Source organism: Panicum hallii, chromosome 7 (assembly GCF_002211085.1).
Source record: "Panicum hallii strain FIL2 chromosome 7, PHallii_v3.1, whole genome shotgun sequence".
Classification (NCBI taxonomy): Eukaryota; Viridiplantae; Streptophyta; class Magnoliopsida; order Poales; family Poaceae; genus Panicum; species Panicum hallii.
Genome location: NC_038048.1, coordinates 35,222,922 through 35,240,622, shown reverse-complemented (window position 1 = coordinate 35,240,622; position 17,701 = coordinate 35,222,922). Strand labels below are relative to the sequence as shown.

General features: G+C 47.0%; 2 protein-coding genes, 1 non-coding gene and 1 pseudogene across 3 annotated transcripts; 2 read left to right on the top strand and 2 right to left on the bottom strand.

Moving 5' to 3' along the window:
• The first annotated feature begins 3,101 nt into the window (after positions 1-3,101).
• Positions 3,102-6,175, top strand: LOC112899731 (nucleoprotein TPR). Its single transcript, XM_025968315.1, has 4 exons — positions 3,102-3,366; positions 3,521-3,727; positions 5,260-5,370; positions 5,709-6,175. The coding sequence occupies exons 2-4, from the start codon at positions 3,611-3,613 to the stop codon at positions 5,946-5,948; spliced, it is 468 nt and encodes a 155-aa protein (XP_025824100.1). The 5' UTR covers positions 3,102-3,366; positions 3,521-3,610; the 3' UTR covers positions 5,949-6,175.
• A 172-nt stretch (positions 6,176-6,347) lies between these two features.
• TRNAQ-UUG lies at positions 6,348-6,419 on the top strand. The gene has a single exon. It is a non-coding gene; the product is annotated as a tRNA-Gln (tRNA).
• Positions 6,420-6,929: 510 nt separating this feature from the next.
• Positions 6,930-10,673, bottom strand: LOC112900701 (annotated as a pseudogene).
• Positions 10,674-13,566: 2,893 nt separating this feature from the next.
• LOC112899730 (U-box domain-containing protein 33-like) lies at positions 13,567-17,622 on the bottom strand. Its single transcript, XM_025968314.1, has 7 exons — positions 17,262-17,622; positions 16,897-17,125; positions 16,372-16,804; positions 16,164-16,286; positions 15,528-16,073; positions 14,118-14,843; positions 13,567-14,012 (listed from the first exon to the last, which is right to left on the bottom strand). The coding sequence occupies exons 1-7, from the start codon at positions 17,482-17,484 to the stop codon at positions 13,812-13,814; spliced, it is 2,481 nt and encodes an 826-aa protein (XP_025824099.1). The 5' UTR covers positions 17,485-17,622; the 3' UTR covers positions 13,567-13,811.
• Positions 17,623-17,701: the final 79 nt, after the last annotated feature.

Genomic DNA, 17,701 nt, shown 5'->3' with positions numbered 1-17,701 from the left:
CTTGTGATGCCTAGAACTCCGAACCACCTGGCAATAAAAGAAAAAACACAAAATTAAAAAGAAAATAGATAAAATGCATGTGGATCTTTGTCTGAAACAAACCTCTTTTATGGAATTCAGTATATCCACAATCGCTGCGAAGGCTGGTCTTAGAGCCGGATCTTTCTGCCAGCATCACTGAAGCAGATCCGCAAGCATAGGATGAGTATTAGCAGCAATAGTAGGCCTCAGATCCTGCAGGCAGAGATATTGGGCCTAGCTTATTTGTATTCCAAAAAGGAATTCTCCAACAATGTCCCAAGGAGTAGTTCAAATCCAGCAAGCACTGAAAAAGATTCCATCACCCTAAACAAATCTGCAATTCAACATATGCTCTTTTTATTGTTTTCCCTTTCAGCAAATTGACGTGTAGCCTGTCTTCTTATGGAAGCTGAAAAGGAAAAACCAATTCCACAGTCAGCAAAATTACAATTCTGCACTACCATAATGCCTGAAAATAAGAGGCTGGTGGGAGTAAAGAAAGTCAGCAGCTCCTAAAGTACTATCCCAAAACTGAAAACATCCACCCTATGATCATACGGCAAGTGCTCAATGACCTGCAAATATTTTCTAGTGAAAAAGATGTTACAAGCTTAACTCTTCCAGTGGCACAAATCTAAAGCGCAGAGTGAAGATGGCGCATCAATATGACACCTCCTAAGGAACTCATTAACACCAATACACCAATAAATCATCTGTTATGATGATAAGAGTTTGTTGGACCGCCTTCAGTTTGTCAGGCCACTATTTTACTCTAGTTGAGACCTGCAGTGTCATCCAACAAAAGGATTTGTGCATAGAGCAACCAATAGGACAAAGGCAAACGCTCTATTCTCTGACCACACAAGCATCCATTTTAACATCAGTGTTTAACAAAAATGGCAGAAGTATTTAACAAGTTCGGGTATTAACTTGATGCTTGAAGGAAACCACAACTCACAACACCAGCAGTAGAAGATTACTTACAGCTACTCTATAACGAACCAGAGTTTACTCTCTAAGAAACTACCGGTGCTTGCATTCAATTTTTACCACCATAACGAACCAGATCATGCTAAGAACCTGATCAAGCATCGGATTTACCACCATAACGAACCCTAGAGCAAGAACTAAATTGAGAGCAGATCGACCACGAGGACCAAAGCCAAGAACACCCAACCAAATCGAGTCAACGGCAATGGGTTCCTCCTCCTCCGAGCTGCAAGCCAACGCACTTTCCCATAGTGACCTCTCCTACAACCTGACGACCAAGAAGAAGAAGAAGCCCACCACCCATGGCCTCACCGCACACTCCCTCCTGGGCCACCTCTCGGCGTTCCTCAAGAATCACACACCCACCCACCCTAGCGCCGGCAAGAACCCTAACACCGGGAAGAGAAGAGGGCAAGGAAGATGAGGGCGATACGTTACCAGCGAGAAGGCGGCGGAGAGCGTAGCCGTCACTGTTGTTGTCGCCTCGCGTCGCCGCCTTGTCGCCTCGCGTGTTGCCGCCTCCAGGTCTTCACGTCGGAGCCGTCGCCTCGCTTGGCTTCGTTCCAGGAGGGAGGAGGTGTGGATTAGTTCCGGGCCGTGGAGGTGGGGGAGGAGGCTGATCCGGCCTAGGTTTGGTTCCAGATCAGGCCAACCGAACAGCGATTTCGGGCTAGGTCTGACTTCATTCTGGGCCATTCCAATTCGTCCGGATTGGGCCTCGTTCCGGGCCATTCCGGAGGAAACGAACGAGGCCTAAGACTGCCCGTGCCTACCCCGCAGCCGGCCATGACTCGCTGCTCCCCCGCGGATCGCTCGATCGATCGCTGCGCGCACGCGCTCACTGTCTGTCCCGGTCTCCCGGCTCACTCCTCAGGCGCACCGAGCTGACCTGCTCGCGCGCTCCCGTGTTGACTTTCCCGGGGAGATTCCCCCGCGCACGGGGCCGGCCGGGCCAAGCATGGCGCACTCGCACGCAGCCCCCCGCCGCCCCGCGCCTTTTTGCATCGCATCATTGCATGTGTGAATGTGTCCGGCATCGATCGCCTTCGCCGTTGCCGGCCAAATGCAGCAGCCGGCATGGCTGGCTGCTCACTGGTCAATGAGGACTGAGGAGGCACGAGCGAACCCTGTTTGCGGGTATGTATGCCGATACACGCGCCGTCTTGCACTCTTGCGGACTCTCACCTGCTGCCTTCGGTGCACAGCCACAAAGCGAGATCCGGCCAGCGGGCATGGTCGATCTAATCACAATGGAGGTTTCATGGTAAGTTCCATAGCATTAATTACCATAACACATCAGCATTTTTGATGATGTGACACTGATTTAATGAGGGAAGAGAAGGAATCAGTTTCATCCCCACGACACTCTGCTAACTCCTTTTCAAGACGTTGGAAATGGCGTGAAACGACCACTGTGACCGCCGTTGTTTCATGGGGGATCCCATGCACCACTAGATCAACTAGCATTTAATTGTACTGGTTAGCTTTGGAAACAGTGAAATGAAACTCTCCATTGAGGTATAGTGTTTCATTCATCCCCCAAGCTGATGTGGCATTCTTGAAAATAGGGATATGAAAGCCCCCATTATAATTAGCCTAAGCCTCTAACCTCCGTGGGTGGCTCCATGCCTACTCAGATTTGCTTTTTCATTCAGCATCGGAGGAGTGTTGGGATGGGCTCAAAATTTGAGGTTTGGATATTCAATTTTTTTAAGTAAAAGTATTCAAAGGATGATTTTCTTTTGACTACATAAAGTATAAAGTATAGATTTATAGCACATAACTAAATACCAAAATGAGATTAAGAAGTGAGCTATTTGGGCCCAAAAAATAATATGAGATTGGAAAACCTATTTTGTGATGTTATTTTCTATTTTTGATATATATACATATTATATACTATATATAAAAAATTTTTACCAAAAATTATAAGTATTGAGCTGAATACCCATACAGGCGCACCCCTGCCGGTCCGTGCACCTCAAGGCTGGCCAAAAACCCAGCTGAACCGGGGCCATCCGATGAATAAAATGCGGTACAGCCGAGCGGTTTTGTTCGGGGACATGACATCAGAGCCCCTCCGTTTCATCGTCATTCTGCGATAGGTTCAGGGGCAAAGCCGGAAAGACAAAATCTGCACAACGGGACGGTCTCCCCTCTCTCCCTCCCACCTGGTTCTACCGCCGCCAGGCCCGCCACCGTCGGCGACCTCACCGCCGGCGCTTCCTCATTCCGCTGAAGCCCTTTTCCTCGTCGGGGCACTCCTCCCCCCCCCCTCCTCCCAGACATCTGCTTGGAAGGTACCGGCGTGGGGCGGGGATCCGTTCGGACTTGGATCGGCGCCTCCGTTTCCTCGTAAGTGACCCACTGCTGCCTGGGCGGATTGTTTGTTCCAGGGGCTTGTTCTTCAAACCCGATTCTTTTCCTCCTATCTGTTCCGCCAGCCGCCGATTCGTTTGTGGCGTGGTAACCTGCACTAATTGAGCACATCCATCCTTGGATCAACTAGGCCCTTCTTCTTCGTCCTAGCGCGCGAGGCCGATCTACATCTACCCTAGGCGCTGGGCGTCGGCGGGCGCGTGCTCCCGTTCACGGAGGGATGGACAAGCTGGTGCAGTTCGGGAGGAAGGCATGGTTCATCGTGCGCGTGATGTCCGGCTACGAGGAGAGGCGGATCCGATCCTACAGGCTGCAGCTGCAGAAGCGCCTCGAGATGGCAAGTATTTTCTCCACGAGATTTCATTCGAGATATTGTAGCAGTGGGTACCTGTCCTGTCTAATTCTATGGTGTAACCGACACTTGCTGGGAAGTGTAACCAATTTTGCCTTTTAAGCCCGCAAGGAACCAAATCTTCTAGTTGTCCTCTCTTGTTGAAAATGGGATAAGGTTAAACAGTAGAGGTTCCATGGTGGAATTGCCATTACCTGTTCAATTTAAGTTGTGACGTTTAGCTGATTTTCAATCCATGTCTAGTGCTTAACATTTATTGTGAAACCTGCTTTTACGCAGCGGTAGGGGGTAGGTACAGAAAATCTGTATTTTTGGTCAACATGATTGATCTGAAGAGGTACCCGGTGCATATCAACTTTTGTTTAGTTCTTAACTTTGAGGACAACTGATTGTTATATATATCATACCCATTTCGAAATGATTGTCATTTTAATGTCTTCCCTACATGATAATTGATCTTTAGAAGACAGAGTTAGTTACTCATATGCAGAGTTCTGCAAAATACTCTCTAGTGTAGTTTAATGATGTGGTAGAATTCATCCCTTTAACTTCCAACAATTTGTTGTTATATGATGTAGTTTTATAGGAAAATCATGTGGTTTTCTCTTTGGTCATGGTTTTGCACCGGGGTATCTTGCAGATTGCACTGGTCTGAAGTTGAAAATGCTCATTGTTATAAAGCGTGGTTTTGACTTATGATCTCCTTTATTTTGAGCAATGACGATCATTCAACAAAGAGTACTATTGCACTTTTTTTCTGTATTCTGCATCAATCTTTGAACATTGTTTTAAAAAAATATTAACATCTCCTAGACATGGAAAATATTTGAATTATTTAGTTATTAACTGGCTATCATAAAACAGGATGTGTCCTTTTTTCCACCTGTCCGCTTCGATTGTTGTGTAGCAAGGCTTCGTGCAACACAGTTCTTGGATTATTCATGTTGCCACTGTTAGTTATGTTGGCATTTTAGCAACATAAATGTTGAGTGGGCAAAGCTGTGAGTTGCTTAGTGTATTCACTTCAATGATATTGTACCATTATGTAACTGTTACCAGAGGGGTTCGGCAGCCCCTTTGGGCCTTGGGTATATTGCCGCACATGCTTGTGCGTGTCCCATAAGGGATAGTTGATTAGGTCCTAATTGCATTAGGCAAGAACTCCCGATTGGTTCTGTTTCCATAAGCCATATCCTAGGGTTCCTTGCCTATATATTTGTACCCATGCTTTGCACCTATAATCAATCTATTATCCCGAGCCACATTTGCTTTCAGTAAAGAAATACTGGTATATATGATACTACGCTTAGAATGTTAGCTAGTACGAACACCTTCATGTAATGCAAATCGGTGTTCTGTCCCAAAAGGTAAGGAGAGAAAAGGGTTGATTGTTTGATGAAGATGCAGAAAAAGCTAGCTTTCATATCAAGTGATATCTGCCTTAACAATTACAAATATCAGTTCTCGCCTATCAGTTAGTCAGTGTAATCCCTTTGAATGTACTATCATTCATTCAGGCCCAAGCTAGGAAGGAAGAGCTGCGGAAACAGCCAGAAAAAGTTATCTTGTCAGAGGTTCGTCAAGTGGTTCAGCAGATGCAAGCTCTCAATCAGCATCTTGAAGAAGCTGTAAGTTTACACCTAAAAATTTAGTCAATACATGCCTTGGAAACTTATACTGCATTTTGCAACAACTTAGTTTCTTAAAAAAAATGTATGACCTGAATGAATTCCTGTGTGCCGACAGAAGTGAGTCAATTAGACAAACTTTGGTTATCGTGCTATCGGCATGCGGAAAACAATGCAATTGTATATGTTTGATTGATGTGAAATGTTTTGAATATATACTAAAAGTCCAAGTTCAGGTTTCTGATGCAGTTTCATGGGACTGCGCACACGGCAATAAGATGAATGCTTCCTGGGATATGCATATCCATTGCTAACTTGTTTTACATTGTAATTTTCAGGAAACTTCCATAGATGAATACTTCAAACCAATTGACAAGAATGCTAAGATCATAACAAATATGCAGTTGGAGAAAGAAGAAAAGCAAATGAAGGAGATGGCGAAAGTTATGCAAGAGCAAATAAAAATGCAAAGAGAAATCGCAATGAAAAGAGATGATGCCGCCAGCCTAGAGTCTAAGGAAGCTCAAGTGAGTGAAAAAACAGCTGAAATCCCTCTGAAACAAGAGACTGTAAAATAGATACTATGTATTTTTCCTTTTCTCAGGAAGTTAGTGTATGTGTGCATACTCTTTGCACTCGTTTTGGGCTAGGTAATAAGTATGCTTACATACTTCTCAGAGGCTATTCTTTACATACTTCCTTTTCATTTTTCTATTACCATGGAAGATTTGTTTGGCCCGATGATGGGCTATGAGATGGATTGATGGAATAGTGTTCTGAGCATTAACATGCTACTTTATCTCTATATTGAGGTGCCGAATCTGTCACTTTTTTTTGTAGAGGAGCTGTTGAATTCTGCAACTTTATGATTCTAGGTGATTTGATCCTTGAATGCGATCTATGTTTCTTTTTTGAGATAAAAGCACGTCAGTGGACATACGTATAAATAACTAAAGCAGCGAAAAATAACATCAAGCGGTTCCATAGTGTAGTGGTTAGCACTCCAGACTTTGAATCTGGCGACCTGGGTTCGAATCCCGGTGGGACCTTTTATTTTTGGTAACTTTTTGATTTTGGATTATGCTCCGGTCTTCAGATTAAGCTCACTAATGATCACTGAAAAAAGCGATGAATATCTGTCTTTTTTGTACTGGAGTCTTGAGTATGAAATCGAGCGCTCTGTTGTTCCATTCGTATTTCTGCTTTGGAAGGGTCATAAAAAGAGCGATGAACATGTGGTTTGGTTGTTTGGTCAGATCCTTGGAAGCGGAATTTTTATTCCAAAGCGGCAAGGACTGAAAAAGTAAACATTGCAGCTCATACGAACTGCGGATTAAGAGGAAACAGAGCACGCAGGCAAGGATTCTGCATGGTTCACAGACATGAAAACAGAAACTGTCCCCGTACTCGAGCAAAATTAAGAACTCGTCAGAATGGTGCCATTTCAGTGTCGCATCACAATCCACAAGCTAATTCTTCTGTTGATGGCTATGCCAAAACATGTCCCAAGTGGAAACAGATGCATGGGTAGAAACATCTCCAGCTGATGCTCGCAAGAATAATTCACACACCACAAACACCATACATTGAAGCTCAATAAATGGTTCACAAATCACAGCAGCCGGCACCAGACACACAAACCGGCTGTCTCCTGGTTCATCAAACATTACATAGCAAGCAAACTCAGTGCATCCACGACAGGCGCGCGCGCGCACACGCAGCTGCTGCTTATTAGCTCCGCACTCCGTTTCAAACGGAGTAGCAGGCACTCATCAAGCCACACAACATCAAACACACGCAGCAGGTGGGCAGCACACACACCCAGACCCAGCTACTGCTGCTGCTTCATTGTCTCTGATCCAATCGCAAGCCACACACTCGAGCACACACGCCGGCCGGTGTCTGACCGTCCGTCTGAGCGCAACACGCGCGCAGGCAGAAAACCCGGCGGCATTTTTATTCCAAATACAGCACGCGGCAACCGAACGCTTGGCCAACTCGGCCAGCATCAGCGCAAGCAGGAAGCCAACCTGAGGCCCCTACCCTTCTCGATCAGCAACAAACTCCAACCAAATGCAGCTGCTGCAGCCTGACCAGCGTCCATCGTAGAGGGCGAACGAGTCGCCCATCTCCAGTGGCAGCTAGCAGCGGCAGTGTGGACGCAACGCACGGTTCAGGATTCACCTAGGCAATGCGAGAGGCAGAGAAGTCATGAAATGGCGAGTGAGTATGCAATCGATAGGAAGAATGAAAGAGAGGTTACACTTCCCCAACGTAATCTTTCAAAAAAAATCACCAATGTACACTTTTTTTTGAAGAAAATACCAATGTACACTTGGTGTACAGGCTACAGAGCTTGGTGTACAGACTACAGAGCAGTGTGCCGTGTGCGTACCTGAGAACGGTGCCCCTGAGGAGGCGCCTCCGCCTGTAGTAGCGCGAGTGCACGGGCGGCTCGAAGAGGCTGGGGTGGTGGCCGGCGGCGAGCCCGTCCCACTCCAGCGCGTCCCAGACGTCCTTCTCCACCTCGACGGCCGGCCGCTTCACGCCGGGCTCGCGGCCCTGCAAGGCCGGCAGCCGGCGCAGGCTCCAACACCCCCTGATCCTGAGGGTCTCGAGCGCCGGCGCGAGCATCTTGACCTCACATATGTGCCGCAGTTTGGGCAGGTCGTGCAGGTGGATTGTGGTCAGCTTCGGGAACGGTACGCCGCGGGCGACTCTCCCCTCCGGATACCATTCGTCCAGCACGAAGACGTGCGTGAGGTCGCCGCAGCGGATGATGTGGAGGGTCTCCAGGCTGGGGAAGGAGGCGACCCACACCGGCAGCGCGAACTGGAGCCTCGGGCAGGAACGCAGGTGCAGGTGCTGCAGATTTTGGAAGGAATGAAAGACACTGACACCTTGGCTCCAAATGCACCGGGCCATCTGGAGATCCGATGCCCAAATGGTTTGCAGTTGATTTCCACCGTCCGCCTGTGCAGGGAAGATCGTATCCAAGTTGGGGCACCTCTCCACGTGGCACCACTTCAGGCGATACGATGAGGGCATGCTAGCGCTGGTTGCGGCATCATGCACGTGCAGGGATTTAGCCAACACTCTTATTAGCCGACTTAAACTGCTCGTGAAATCTGCCAGCTCACTACCCAAACTTCGGCTCTCATTACTAATCTCAATAGGACGATCTGACCGTTGAGTCGGTGGCTGTGGAAACACCAGCGTTGGGACATTGTTGCCAATCTCGGTGCTTAAATCACCATACGGGCTAGCTATAACAGTATGGTGCCGGGGACTATTACTAGGTTCAGTCTTCTCCTTGACTGTCGCTTCGAGGTGAACAACCCCACTGTACTCGTGACATGGACATTGAAATGGACACCCCCATAGCCTCTTTGAACTGCATAATGGTGCACCAGGCGATACAAGGACCTGCCGAGCCTCGCGTCTGCAAGAACAGCATGCAACTGCAAGATGAAATGTTTATAGGCACACCTCTTCCAGCTTTAGCTGTTCCATTGAATCATCATCCGATCGCCAAATTATTACGCGGAGGTTCTCACAACCTAGCAAAAAGAGCCGCTTGAGTTCTGGGGCATCTACCACCATAGTTTGGAGGTCAAGTACCTTGATTGCACTTCCTGAGAGGTCTAGCTCCACAAGATTAGGTAGTCCGCGTACGAACAAATTCTCCAACTGCGTGCAGCCTTGTAAGGATATCTTGGAGGTTTTGGCATCCCTTTGATCTGTATCATGCGACTGCTTAGGTTCAGACGAAAATTCTAGGGGCAGCTTGAAGGATGACGTCCATTTGTTTGCCGGTCCATATCCATCAAAACTAAACAACCTTAGGGAAGAGGGAAGGCCCGCCTGGCACAGCAACATTCTCTAGCCCGTCGCAACCATCAAGGATAAGCATCTGGAGGCTCTTTGCCATTGATAAGTTTGCTGGCAGACTTTCCATGTCTCTATTACCTGACAGATCAAGTATTTGCAGATCTACTTTGTCCACGAATAATGAGTTGAAGCAATCTATTGATGTCGTCTCTGCTTTATGAGTTGTGGGTTTGATTATCCTAAGCTTTTGGAGGTAATGCAACCTTCCCTGTAATCTACTACTGATTAACTGACAACACAGGAATCCCTCAATATTTAGCTCCCTGAGGTTGGTCATGATATCCATAGTTTCTTCAGATAAGATATCATCCCATTCTGCGTAACGTAGGGTCAAGCACCCATAGGCTTTGTAGACACACCCAGTTTGCATTGTTCTCTCGGCCTTCGCTTCTGTTGTCATGTGTGCAGTGATCCAATCCGAGGAATCTCAATCCCTCACACTGCACTGGAGGAAAGGAGGTGACATGAAACTGAAGCTGCAATGAGAGAGAATTAGCACGCCAAGGTTGCAGCAGTGTTTAAGAAACACATTTGGTGAGCCCTGTGGGTTCTCAGACGACTTGTCAAGTGCTACGAACAAAGATGATGCCCTTTCCAATATAGCTTTTGTATCTTCTTGTATTGTCAGATTCTTTGAGGTCATACAAATCCAACGACAGTATGGGCTCTCTCTAGAGAAAGAAATACCATCCCTGATTACAAAATGGAGCCTTCGGGTCTTCCATGAGTCTTCCAAACACTTCGCCAAGCATAGAACCATCACACATCCAACTTATTTCCTGATGCAGTGTATCACTAATCTTCCTTGTTCCATCACCCTTAATGATCCCATCACACATCCAGTAGTTTGGCGCATGAGCCACCCAATCAAATCCCGTGGCCCTGTGAAAACTATATTGCAAGAACAACTCGCACAGGCAACACTCCGTTACCATTGTTGGGTCGACACTCTGCATCCATGGGTTGCGAGCAACTACGTTAGCTGCTTCTTCACGCAGCAGTGCATGAAACTCTGAAGTTCGTATTTCGTCGGCCGACCACCTACTATTGAGAAAAAGGTGGGTGTATCTTAGCTTGCTTGCTATCTCATCATGGTGATAATTTATAGTCAAAGGCCGTCTTTTGAATGTCCATACTATTACGTGGTTGCAATAGTCAGGAATAATGCCAAACTTACATACATCAACCTCGTCATCACTTCCATTAAGGAAAACCATCACAAATTGTCTATTAACCAGGGTTTGGTTAATCACTTGCGAAACACTAGGTATCACATCCCTAGAGCCAAGGTCCGCGCCATTGAAGTCATCCTCTTCATCCTGCTTGTCAAACGTGGCCATTACTGTTTCAGGGTCTAGTTTTAGCTCCTCTGCGATTTTCCTCTGCATCACCCTTGTACTTTCACTCTTGAAGATAGATGACCTTTTTGTCACTCTTGATCCGGATATGCTCAAGTATCTCCTCTCTGGCGCCATTAATGTCTCTTCCATAGCTATACTGCAGTGGAGTTAGGAGGAAGCAAAATTAGGCTACATTATATTAATCAGTTGCAGCTTCAGTTAGTAACTAACTAGTCAATCCGATACGAATGCATATGCTCTGGTAGTGTGCATGAGATGTATACGAATCAAAGGTTGTTGGCGCATGATTAAACCAGCAGCTAGCAGAGTGCACTGGCTTCTGCAAAATTGTTTGAATTAGATGTACCAATGCTTACAGCCACATGAATTACAGTAGTGCCGTACCGTTTTTTCCACGATGAAATTCCTCTTGCCTTAGAAGACCAACAAGAGGCAGGAAATGCGCGCACGAACGCCGATCTAACCCATGAATCCGCTGGTTCGATCAACACCTGCGCACAGCATTACTATAAACGACCATCACGGTATGGCATGTTGGAAAAATTATGAGTTTCAGTTTTAAATTAATCCGAAGATAAATCATGACCACGATGAAAATTGTGTACAGAAAACGTATAGATCTAAACATGCTCATAACATGATAGAAGATAAAATATTGCAGCAGCAATATCAACCCTAACCAAATCATACTAGGTATGAAAAGCATAGTTAGGAACAGAAAGTCGTACGTGTCTTGCGTAACTGGAATAACCAGGCAAAGATGACGACGTCGATGATCAGCACCTTCACGCGCTTGACGACGCCGAGTCGCGCCCCACTGACGAGGAGGTAGACGAGCCGTGGCGACGAGGATGCAGAGCCGATGTGGAAGCGTTCGAGCAGTCGCGCAGAGCGCTTCCCAAAAACCTTATTCGCCCTCTCCCGGTGCAGGATCGCTGAGGACGAGGTTCCGGAGACCTGCTCTCCCGATCGCCGGTGCACGCCGACGAACGGGATGAAGTAGCGTACGCGGCGGCGCAACAAGCAGGCTGAGGCGTGTTGTGCGTTGTAGGTCTTTCTCTACGCTGTTTTGCTTGTACTTTTTTCTGTGTTGGCACCCGTGCGTATTTATATGGGGAACCGCTAGGGTTTTGGCGTCCCAAAACTTAGTCAGTTACGAGTCCCAAAAATCCGCGCGTGAAATCCGTAACAGATTCAAAGTGGCAAAAGGAAGGAAGCCGCCGGGCTTTCTACAGCCTTTTACCCGAGACTGGAGAGCCGATTCATAGGAAACAATCGGCTCTTTCGCCCGAGTCTGAAGAGCCGATCATGGGAATGATCGGTTCTTTTACAGCCGTAGTAGTTCGCCCGAGACCGAAGAACAATCGGCTCTTTCGCCCGCAAGAGACCGGAGAGAGCCGATCGGCTCTTTACCGGATCGGCAAAAAGAAGCCGCATGCCCGCAAGGGTTGGACCCGGATTTTGGCGGACCATTCACGCGCACGTCGCGTGCGCGCGCCCTTCGCCCGAAGCCCGAGCCCGAGCCCGGCGAGGCGAGCGAGCGCGTGTGTTCTTCCTTCTTCTTCTCACCCACACTTGCAAGAGCATGGAGAGCATCCAACTATTTAAGTTAGGTTCCCTCCACCTCCACTAGCAAGGTGGGACTAACCTGTTGCCATGCACCTATGCACTAATGGGCCTTTGAGATTTTACAGGAATTATTTGGATTTACATGGACTAGGCCCAAATATTCCAACATGGTACTAGTGTACTATGAGTAGTATTTCCAAGGGAGCAAATAATTAATGCGAGCATAGAGAGGAGCACACACCTGTTTCAGTTCCTGTGGAGAAGAATTAAAGGAAGGCGCATCGATCTAACCCGTCATTACATTGATGTGTGCTCGCCCTCAGATCGAACAGGAGCCGGCTGGGGCGGAGGTCGGCAGGACTTAGGAGTGTAAGCAAAGCATTCTCCCTTATCTTTTTTTTCCAAAGCAATGGATCATTTCCCTTTGCTTTTTGGAAGATGGTCGGCAGTAGCTGTAATTTGTGTTAAAGACCGTCATGGATGGCCCAATAGAGAGCAGCAGACATTTCTCCTTTGTTTAAAGAAGAGACTGCCAATTCTTTTTTCGTTTTCTTCTGGCCTGGGTGTGTGCGCGCGCGGGGAAGTGACAGATAACTGTTGTGCTCGCCCAGTAAAATCGTTGGTCAATCCCTTCAGAATGATAGGGCCTTATTTATTTCAATCATTGTAAAATTTTTCTTATTTATATATTAAAGAAGGGCAGAAAGTGTTAGAAGTCGAACTCACGAGTTAGAGTTGTGTGCTGCGAAGAACCGGCCATTGTTTGTATTTTCCTGTAATTCCTATGCTCTTCTGGCTCGACTTGCGGGTGATCTTGCACGGCATCGTCAGAATATGGGCATTGGCAGCAGTGTGGTTCGTGTGGGTATTCTGGTGGCGTTAGTGGCAGTAGGTCGAGATCTCTCTTCAGTCACGGTGGTGAAAACTTCGACGCTCGTTCATGGGATCCTAGTATGATTTTTGAATCCCTTTGGTCCTCGGCTCGAAAACAACTCAGGTGTGGTTCATGTGGGTATTCTGGTGGCGTTGGTGGGATCTCTGTTTAGGCGTGTTCGGCAAAAACTTCAACGCTCGTTCGTGGGATCCTGGTGTGATTGCTGAATTCCTTTTGCCTTCAGCTCGAAAACAACTTCATTGCAGGTAGGAACACGTAAATCCATGATGGAAATGTGATGTACATATCATCTACGTTATCTTGATGGTTCCATCGATCTCACTAGGGATGTAATTATGTATTGTAAGTCTAGATGTGTGTGGAAGTTGTGAGTGGTGCACTTGTGTAATAAGTGGTTCTGCTTTTGCACACATGATCAGATACAGTGGCTATACCAAGATAAGAGATAAAAGAAATCACCAAAATTCTGAGATTAGTAACTGAAGTATGAGGGCATGCTAGCTGTACATCTATGGGCAAAAGTATGTGATCAATGTGATCCTGCAGCTGCAATGCCGAGCTTATACATACAGATACATTCCGTCAAGCACTAAGCTCTTGGTCAATTCGTACACAAATACCTTAAACCAACTACTACAATTATTCATATATACAGTACTACATGTCCCTATTCTTTTTTTTACAAGTGAATCTATACAGATCGGAAAAACAAAACAAATGCCAAGCTAGAGCTTCATCGGGGAGTGAGAGTGACGAAGCCAATCTTGGATAGCAAAGCGAAGGGCGTGGTTGGGTGTGAGATTGCGATGCTCTAGTTTCAGGCTGGTCACCGGCGACATCTCCCTCCCAGAATCCATCCACTCACGGATCGCCCTCCCTTCGTACGTCAAGCCATCAGCACACACCTGAGGATCATGCATTATCTCCTGCAGGAAACAATAAAGGGGAAGATACCAACTTTTTCATTACTCATCACATCCAGTCCCATACCCTTGCCCAAATGAACAATGGTTCAAGATGATGGTGCTTGCCTGCAGAATAGGGCATAGGAAAGAGGAGGGTGCTCGTCCCTCCCTCGTAAAGTATAGCTGTTCTAGATCTCGTACGGTCTCAAGAGTCAGCTCCAGGCGATCTTGGCTGCTGGTTTCACTGTACCTCAGCCCCAACTCTGCTAGCTTTCCAGCCACCTCCAAAGGCCACTGCCCGGCCGTAGGATCAAGAATTGATGATAGCTTCCCACAAGACATAGCATGCCTTACCTCACCAGCAAGCCCTACAAGCTCCTGTTTTCCAGTCAGTAGCTGGAGTATCACCATTCCGAAATAGTATATATCAGACTTCGATGCCAATATTTTGCTTCTCTTGTACTCTGTGTCTGCATGGGGAAAGGACCCTTTCAGCTCGGAACCGCAGGCAAATGATGGGCAATCCTTCATGTCGTCCGTGAATAGCTGAGAAATACCAAAATCGGCAATCTTGCAGTGGCATTCAGTATCTAGAAGGATGTTCTCAAGCTTCAAGTTGCCATGGATGATCATCTGGGGTTTACAGGAATGCAAGAACAGCAGTGCACCCGAGATCTCAGTAACAATGCGGGCACGGATTTTCCATGGCAACCAATGGCTGTTGCATCTGCTGAAAAGGCGGCCGTGAAGGCTCTCACTTGGCAGATATTCGTAGATGAGACACAGCGCTTCTGGGCATGCTCCAACCAATGTCAGAAGATGAGGGTGCCTGGCCTTGCTAAGGATATAAACCTGAGACAGAAAACGGAAATAAGTATCTTCAGCTAGATGATACCCTCCTAGGTACACATGAAACTGATAAATATGTCCATAATCCAATAGCAATTTCTAAAACTATCTACATTGCCATCAGACCTAAGATATGCAATAAATAAGCAGAAAATTTGCAAGCGTGGTAGGCCAAATTAGCCTATCCCTTAATGCTACATTACGTCGCAACTAATACTTTAAGGAGTTAAGTTCGCAAAACTACAACTTTCTTTGACAGTGTAATAAAGAAATACAATTTTGGGTGGCAATTTCACAGAACTGCAAGCTATTCTCATCCCTCGTAACACAGAACTACAGCTTTTGAAAACCTGTAACATCTCCAACAGTGTGTCCCACCTATCATTCTGATACAGCTCTTGTTTTTTATTAACTACAGATTTGTTTTTCTATTAACTACAACTTTATTATGTTAACTGATAAAATGCATGTGAAATTAACTCTACTTTACTAGCCCAAAAATAATATTTGCTACGCCATTCTTGTTTTTTATTGATGAAAGATAGATAAATGGATAATGTGTCACACGCCAATACCATGTGCTCACGTGTCTGAAAAATAACTTACTTAAGTTCAATAGTGCCATATTGACTAATTAATAAATGTATCAAATGCAAAAGGTGTGGGAAGCGGGGAAACATGGAATACCTCTTGCTGAAATTGCTCCACGCTCTCAATGCTGTGCGAGTGCAGCTTATAAATCATCACAGTTCTGTTCATAATTTCTCCTTTGTAAACACACCCATGACTGTGTGACCGTATCTTGAAGCTCTCTGAGAATTTACATGTTGCGGACTGCATATCTAACAACGTAAATTCTTCGAAGCTGTACAAATCATCTCCAAAAGCATTTGACATGCATTTGGACAGTGTGGCATGGCTGTATGTTAACCCCCTAGCCTGGTCAGTATGTCTGTCTTCTAGCTTTGGTAGTTTCAGTTTCTTCTGCCTGAGACTTTCTATGGATGATTGGATCACTTCAAGCTCTACTGAAAACTCATCCATCTGAAGCTTTATCTTTGCTGCACGGGCATCTAGGATGGCCAATCTTTTCATAGAAGATTCCAGCGCTGCTACAGCTCTCTCTTTATTTTTTAGAAGATCTTCATGCTGCTTTCTTGTGGCTACCAATAAAACTTCAAGTTCCCCCCTCATCTCAATTTCATGCTTTTTAGCAGAATCAGAATCTTTTGCCTGCACAGAGACCAGAAGCTGGTTAAGCAAATGGATACATGCGATAGGAGTACATGATATCTTAAATGGTGAAGAATAGATATTGCATACCCTGGCAAAAGCACTTGCTACTTTTGACTCTGTTTCTTTGCGCTTCAGCAGCTCAACAAAAGCTTCTTTTCTTGATCCATCAGCTACCATCATTACCTGTTTGAGATTTGTGTCCAATACTTCCTGAAAGAAACTATCCACATTATGTTTTACACAAGTCTCAAGCATGAAACTACGGATGAATATATAAATGAAGCAGAGGGACCACCTTAGAATGTGAGGGTAATGTGTTCTTATGTACAGAAGAATCAGAGCAGAAGGTTGAGTTGAGTGCTGCTGATTCTGCATCTTGCCAGTTTGCAATGTTCATACTGTAGAAATGATTGGCTTCATGTTCCCCAAGAGCTTCATAACCATCATAATCTGAAACAATGCCTGGACTAAGATTGGCTGTCATTAGTGCCTTGCCCGTGGCATGTCCTTCATCAAGTATGGTTCCGGCATTGTTAGAATATGAGCTGAACCTAATTCTTTCAGCTGTCATGACATCATCCTGGTAGTGAACTGGGGCAGTGTTGTCGGTGGCTGCACTCGCCTCTCTGGTCCAGATGTGCCTTCCTCTCCACACGAACCAGATTTGGCAAAACGCAGGAGCATTGCTAGCCATTAAAGACTCTTTGCCATACTTCAACTTGAAGCAGCTGCACGCGCCCAGCGCACCAGAACACGGTTCAGACAAACAGTCGAGCACAACATATGCAACTGGCTCCGTCAAGAGATAGCAGAAGCGTACCTATCGGGTGTAGAGCCCATCACAAGGTTGGCGATCCTGTACTGGTTGACCAAGTCGAGGATGCCATCGTGGATATGGTCGTTCTCCGTGAGGAGGAGTTTCGCCTGCACCTGGGCCCTGCGGCAGAAGGCGAGGTAGGCGAGGAGGACCCTGTCCGTCTCTTCCTTCTCGGACTTGCGATGGGAGAGCACCAGCTCCTCCGTGGCTTGGGCCGCCGGGATCTTCCCCACTGCATTTTTTCCAGTCCGTTTGGGGCGATTTCAGTTCATTTGGGCGTTTCAGCAGCGAATGAACGAACGACTGACAGAAACTCTTGGATGAAACGCAATGGAGGACGTGAGCCGTCCACACTCTACGGTACTCACGGAGGGTCGGGATGAGCGGCGACGGCTGGTGGACGTGGAGGAGGACGATGCGGCATTTCCCGAAGCGGCGCAGCGCCCAGCGCAGCAGCCCGAGCGTCTTCTCCGGGGACCTCCCCACGGCCACGTGGACCCACGCCTCGCCGCGGTGCTGCCCCCGGCGGCGGCCGCCGCAGCGGAGGCGCGGGCAGGGGCTGGGCAGCGGCGACGGGCCCAGGATCTCCATCTACCGCCGCCCGCCCGGCTCGCTCTCTCTCCCCGCTGCTGCCGGTGCCGGGAAGAAGCGAAGCGAAGTCAACGTCGCTCTCGACGCATGCGCCCCGGTACTTAAGGGGATCATTAGGCCGCCATTCTTCGCGCCATCGGACATTATTTAGTACTCATAACAAATGCTTAGCCGGGCAAGGGGGGGAAATCCAACCGGATCTTCCAAGTAATATTCT

What these genes read in the sequence shown, in the direction of transcription:
- LOC112899731 (XM_025968315.1), top strand. Translation starts at nt 3,611, where the DNA reads ATGGACAAGCTGGTGCAGTTCGGGAGGAAGGCATGGTTCATCGTGCGC. An exon ending in TGCAGAAGCGCCTCGAGATG is followed by an intron (nt 3,728 to 5,259) that starts GCAAGTATTTTC and finishes TCATTCATTCAG; the next exon opens with GCCCAAGCTAGGAAGGAAGA. An exon ending in ATCAGCATCTTGAAGAAGCT is followed by an intron (nt 5,371 to 5,708) that starts GTAAGTTTACAC and finishes TGTAATTTTCAG; the next exon opens with GAAACTTCCATAGATGAATA.
- LOC112899730 (XM_025968314.1), bottom strand. Translation starts at nt 17,484, where the DNA reads ATGGAGATCCTGGGCCCGTCGCCGCTGCCCAGCCCCTGCCCGCGCCTC. An exon ending in GCCGCTCATCCCGACCCTCC is followed by an intron (nt 17,126 to 17,261) that starts GTGAGTACCGTA and finishes GAAAAAATGCAG; the next exon opens with TGGGGAAGATCCCGGCGGCC. An exon ending in ATGGGCTCTACACCCGATAG is followed by an intron (nt 16,805 to 16,896) that starts GTACGCTTCTGC and finishes GGGCGCGTGCAG; the next exon opens with CTGCTTCAAGTTGAAGTATG.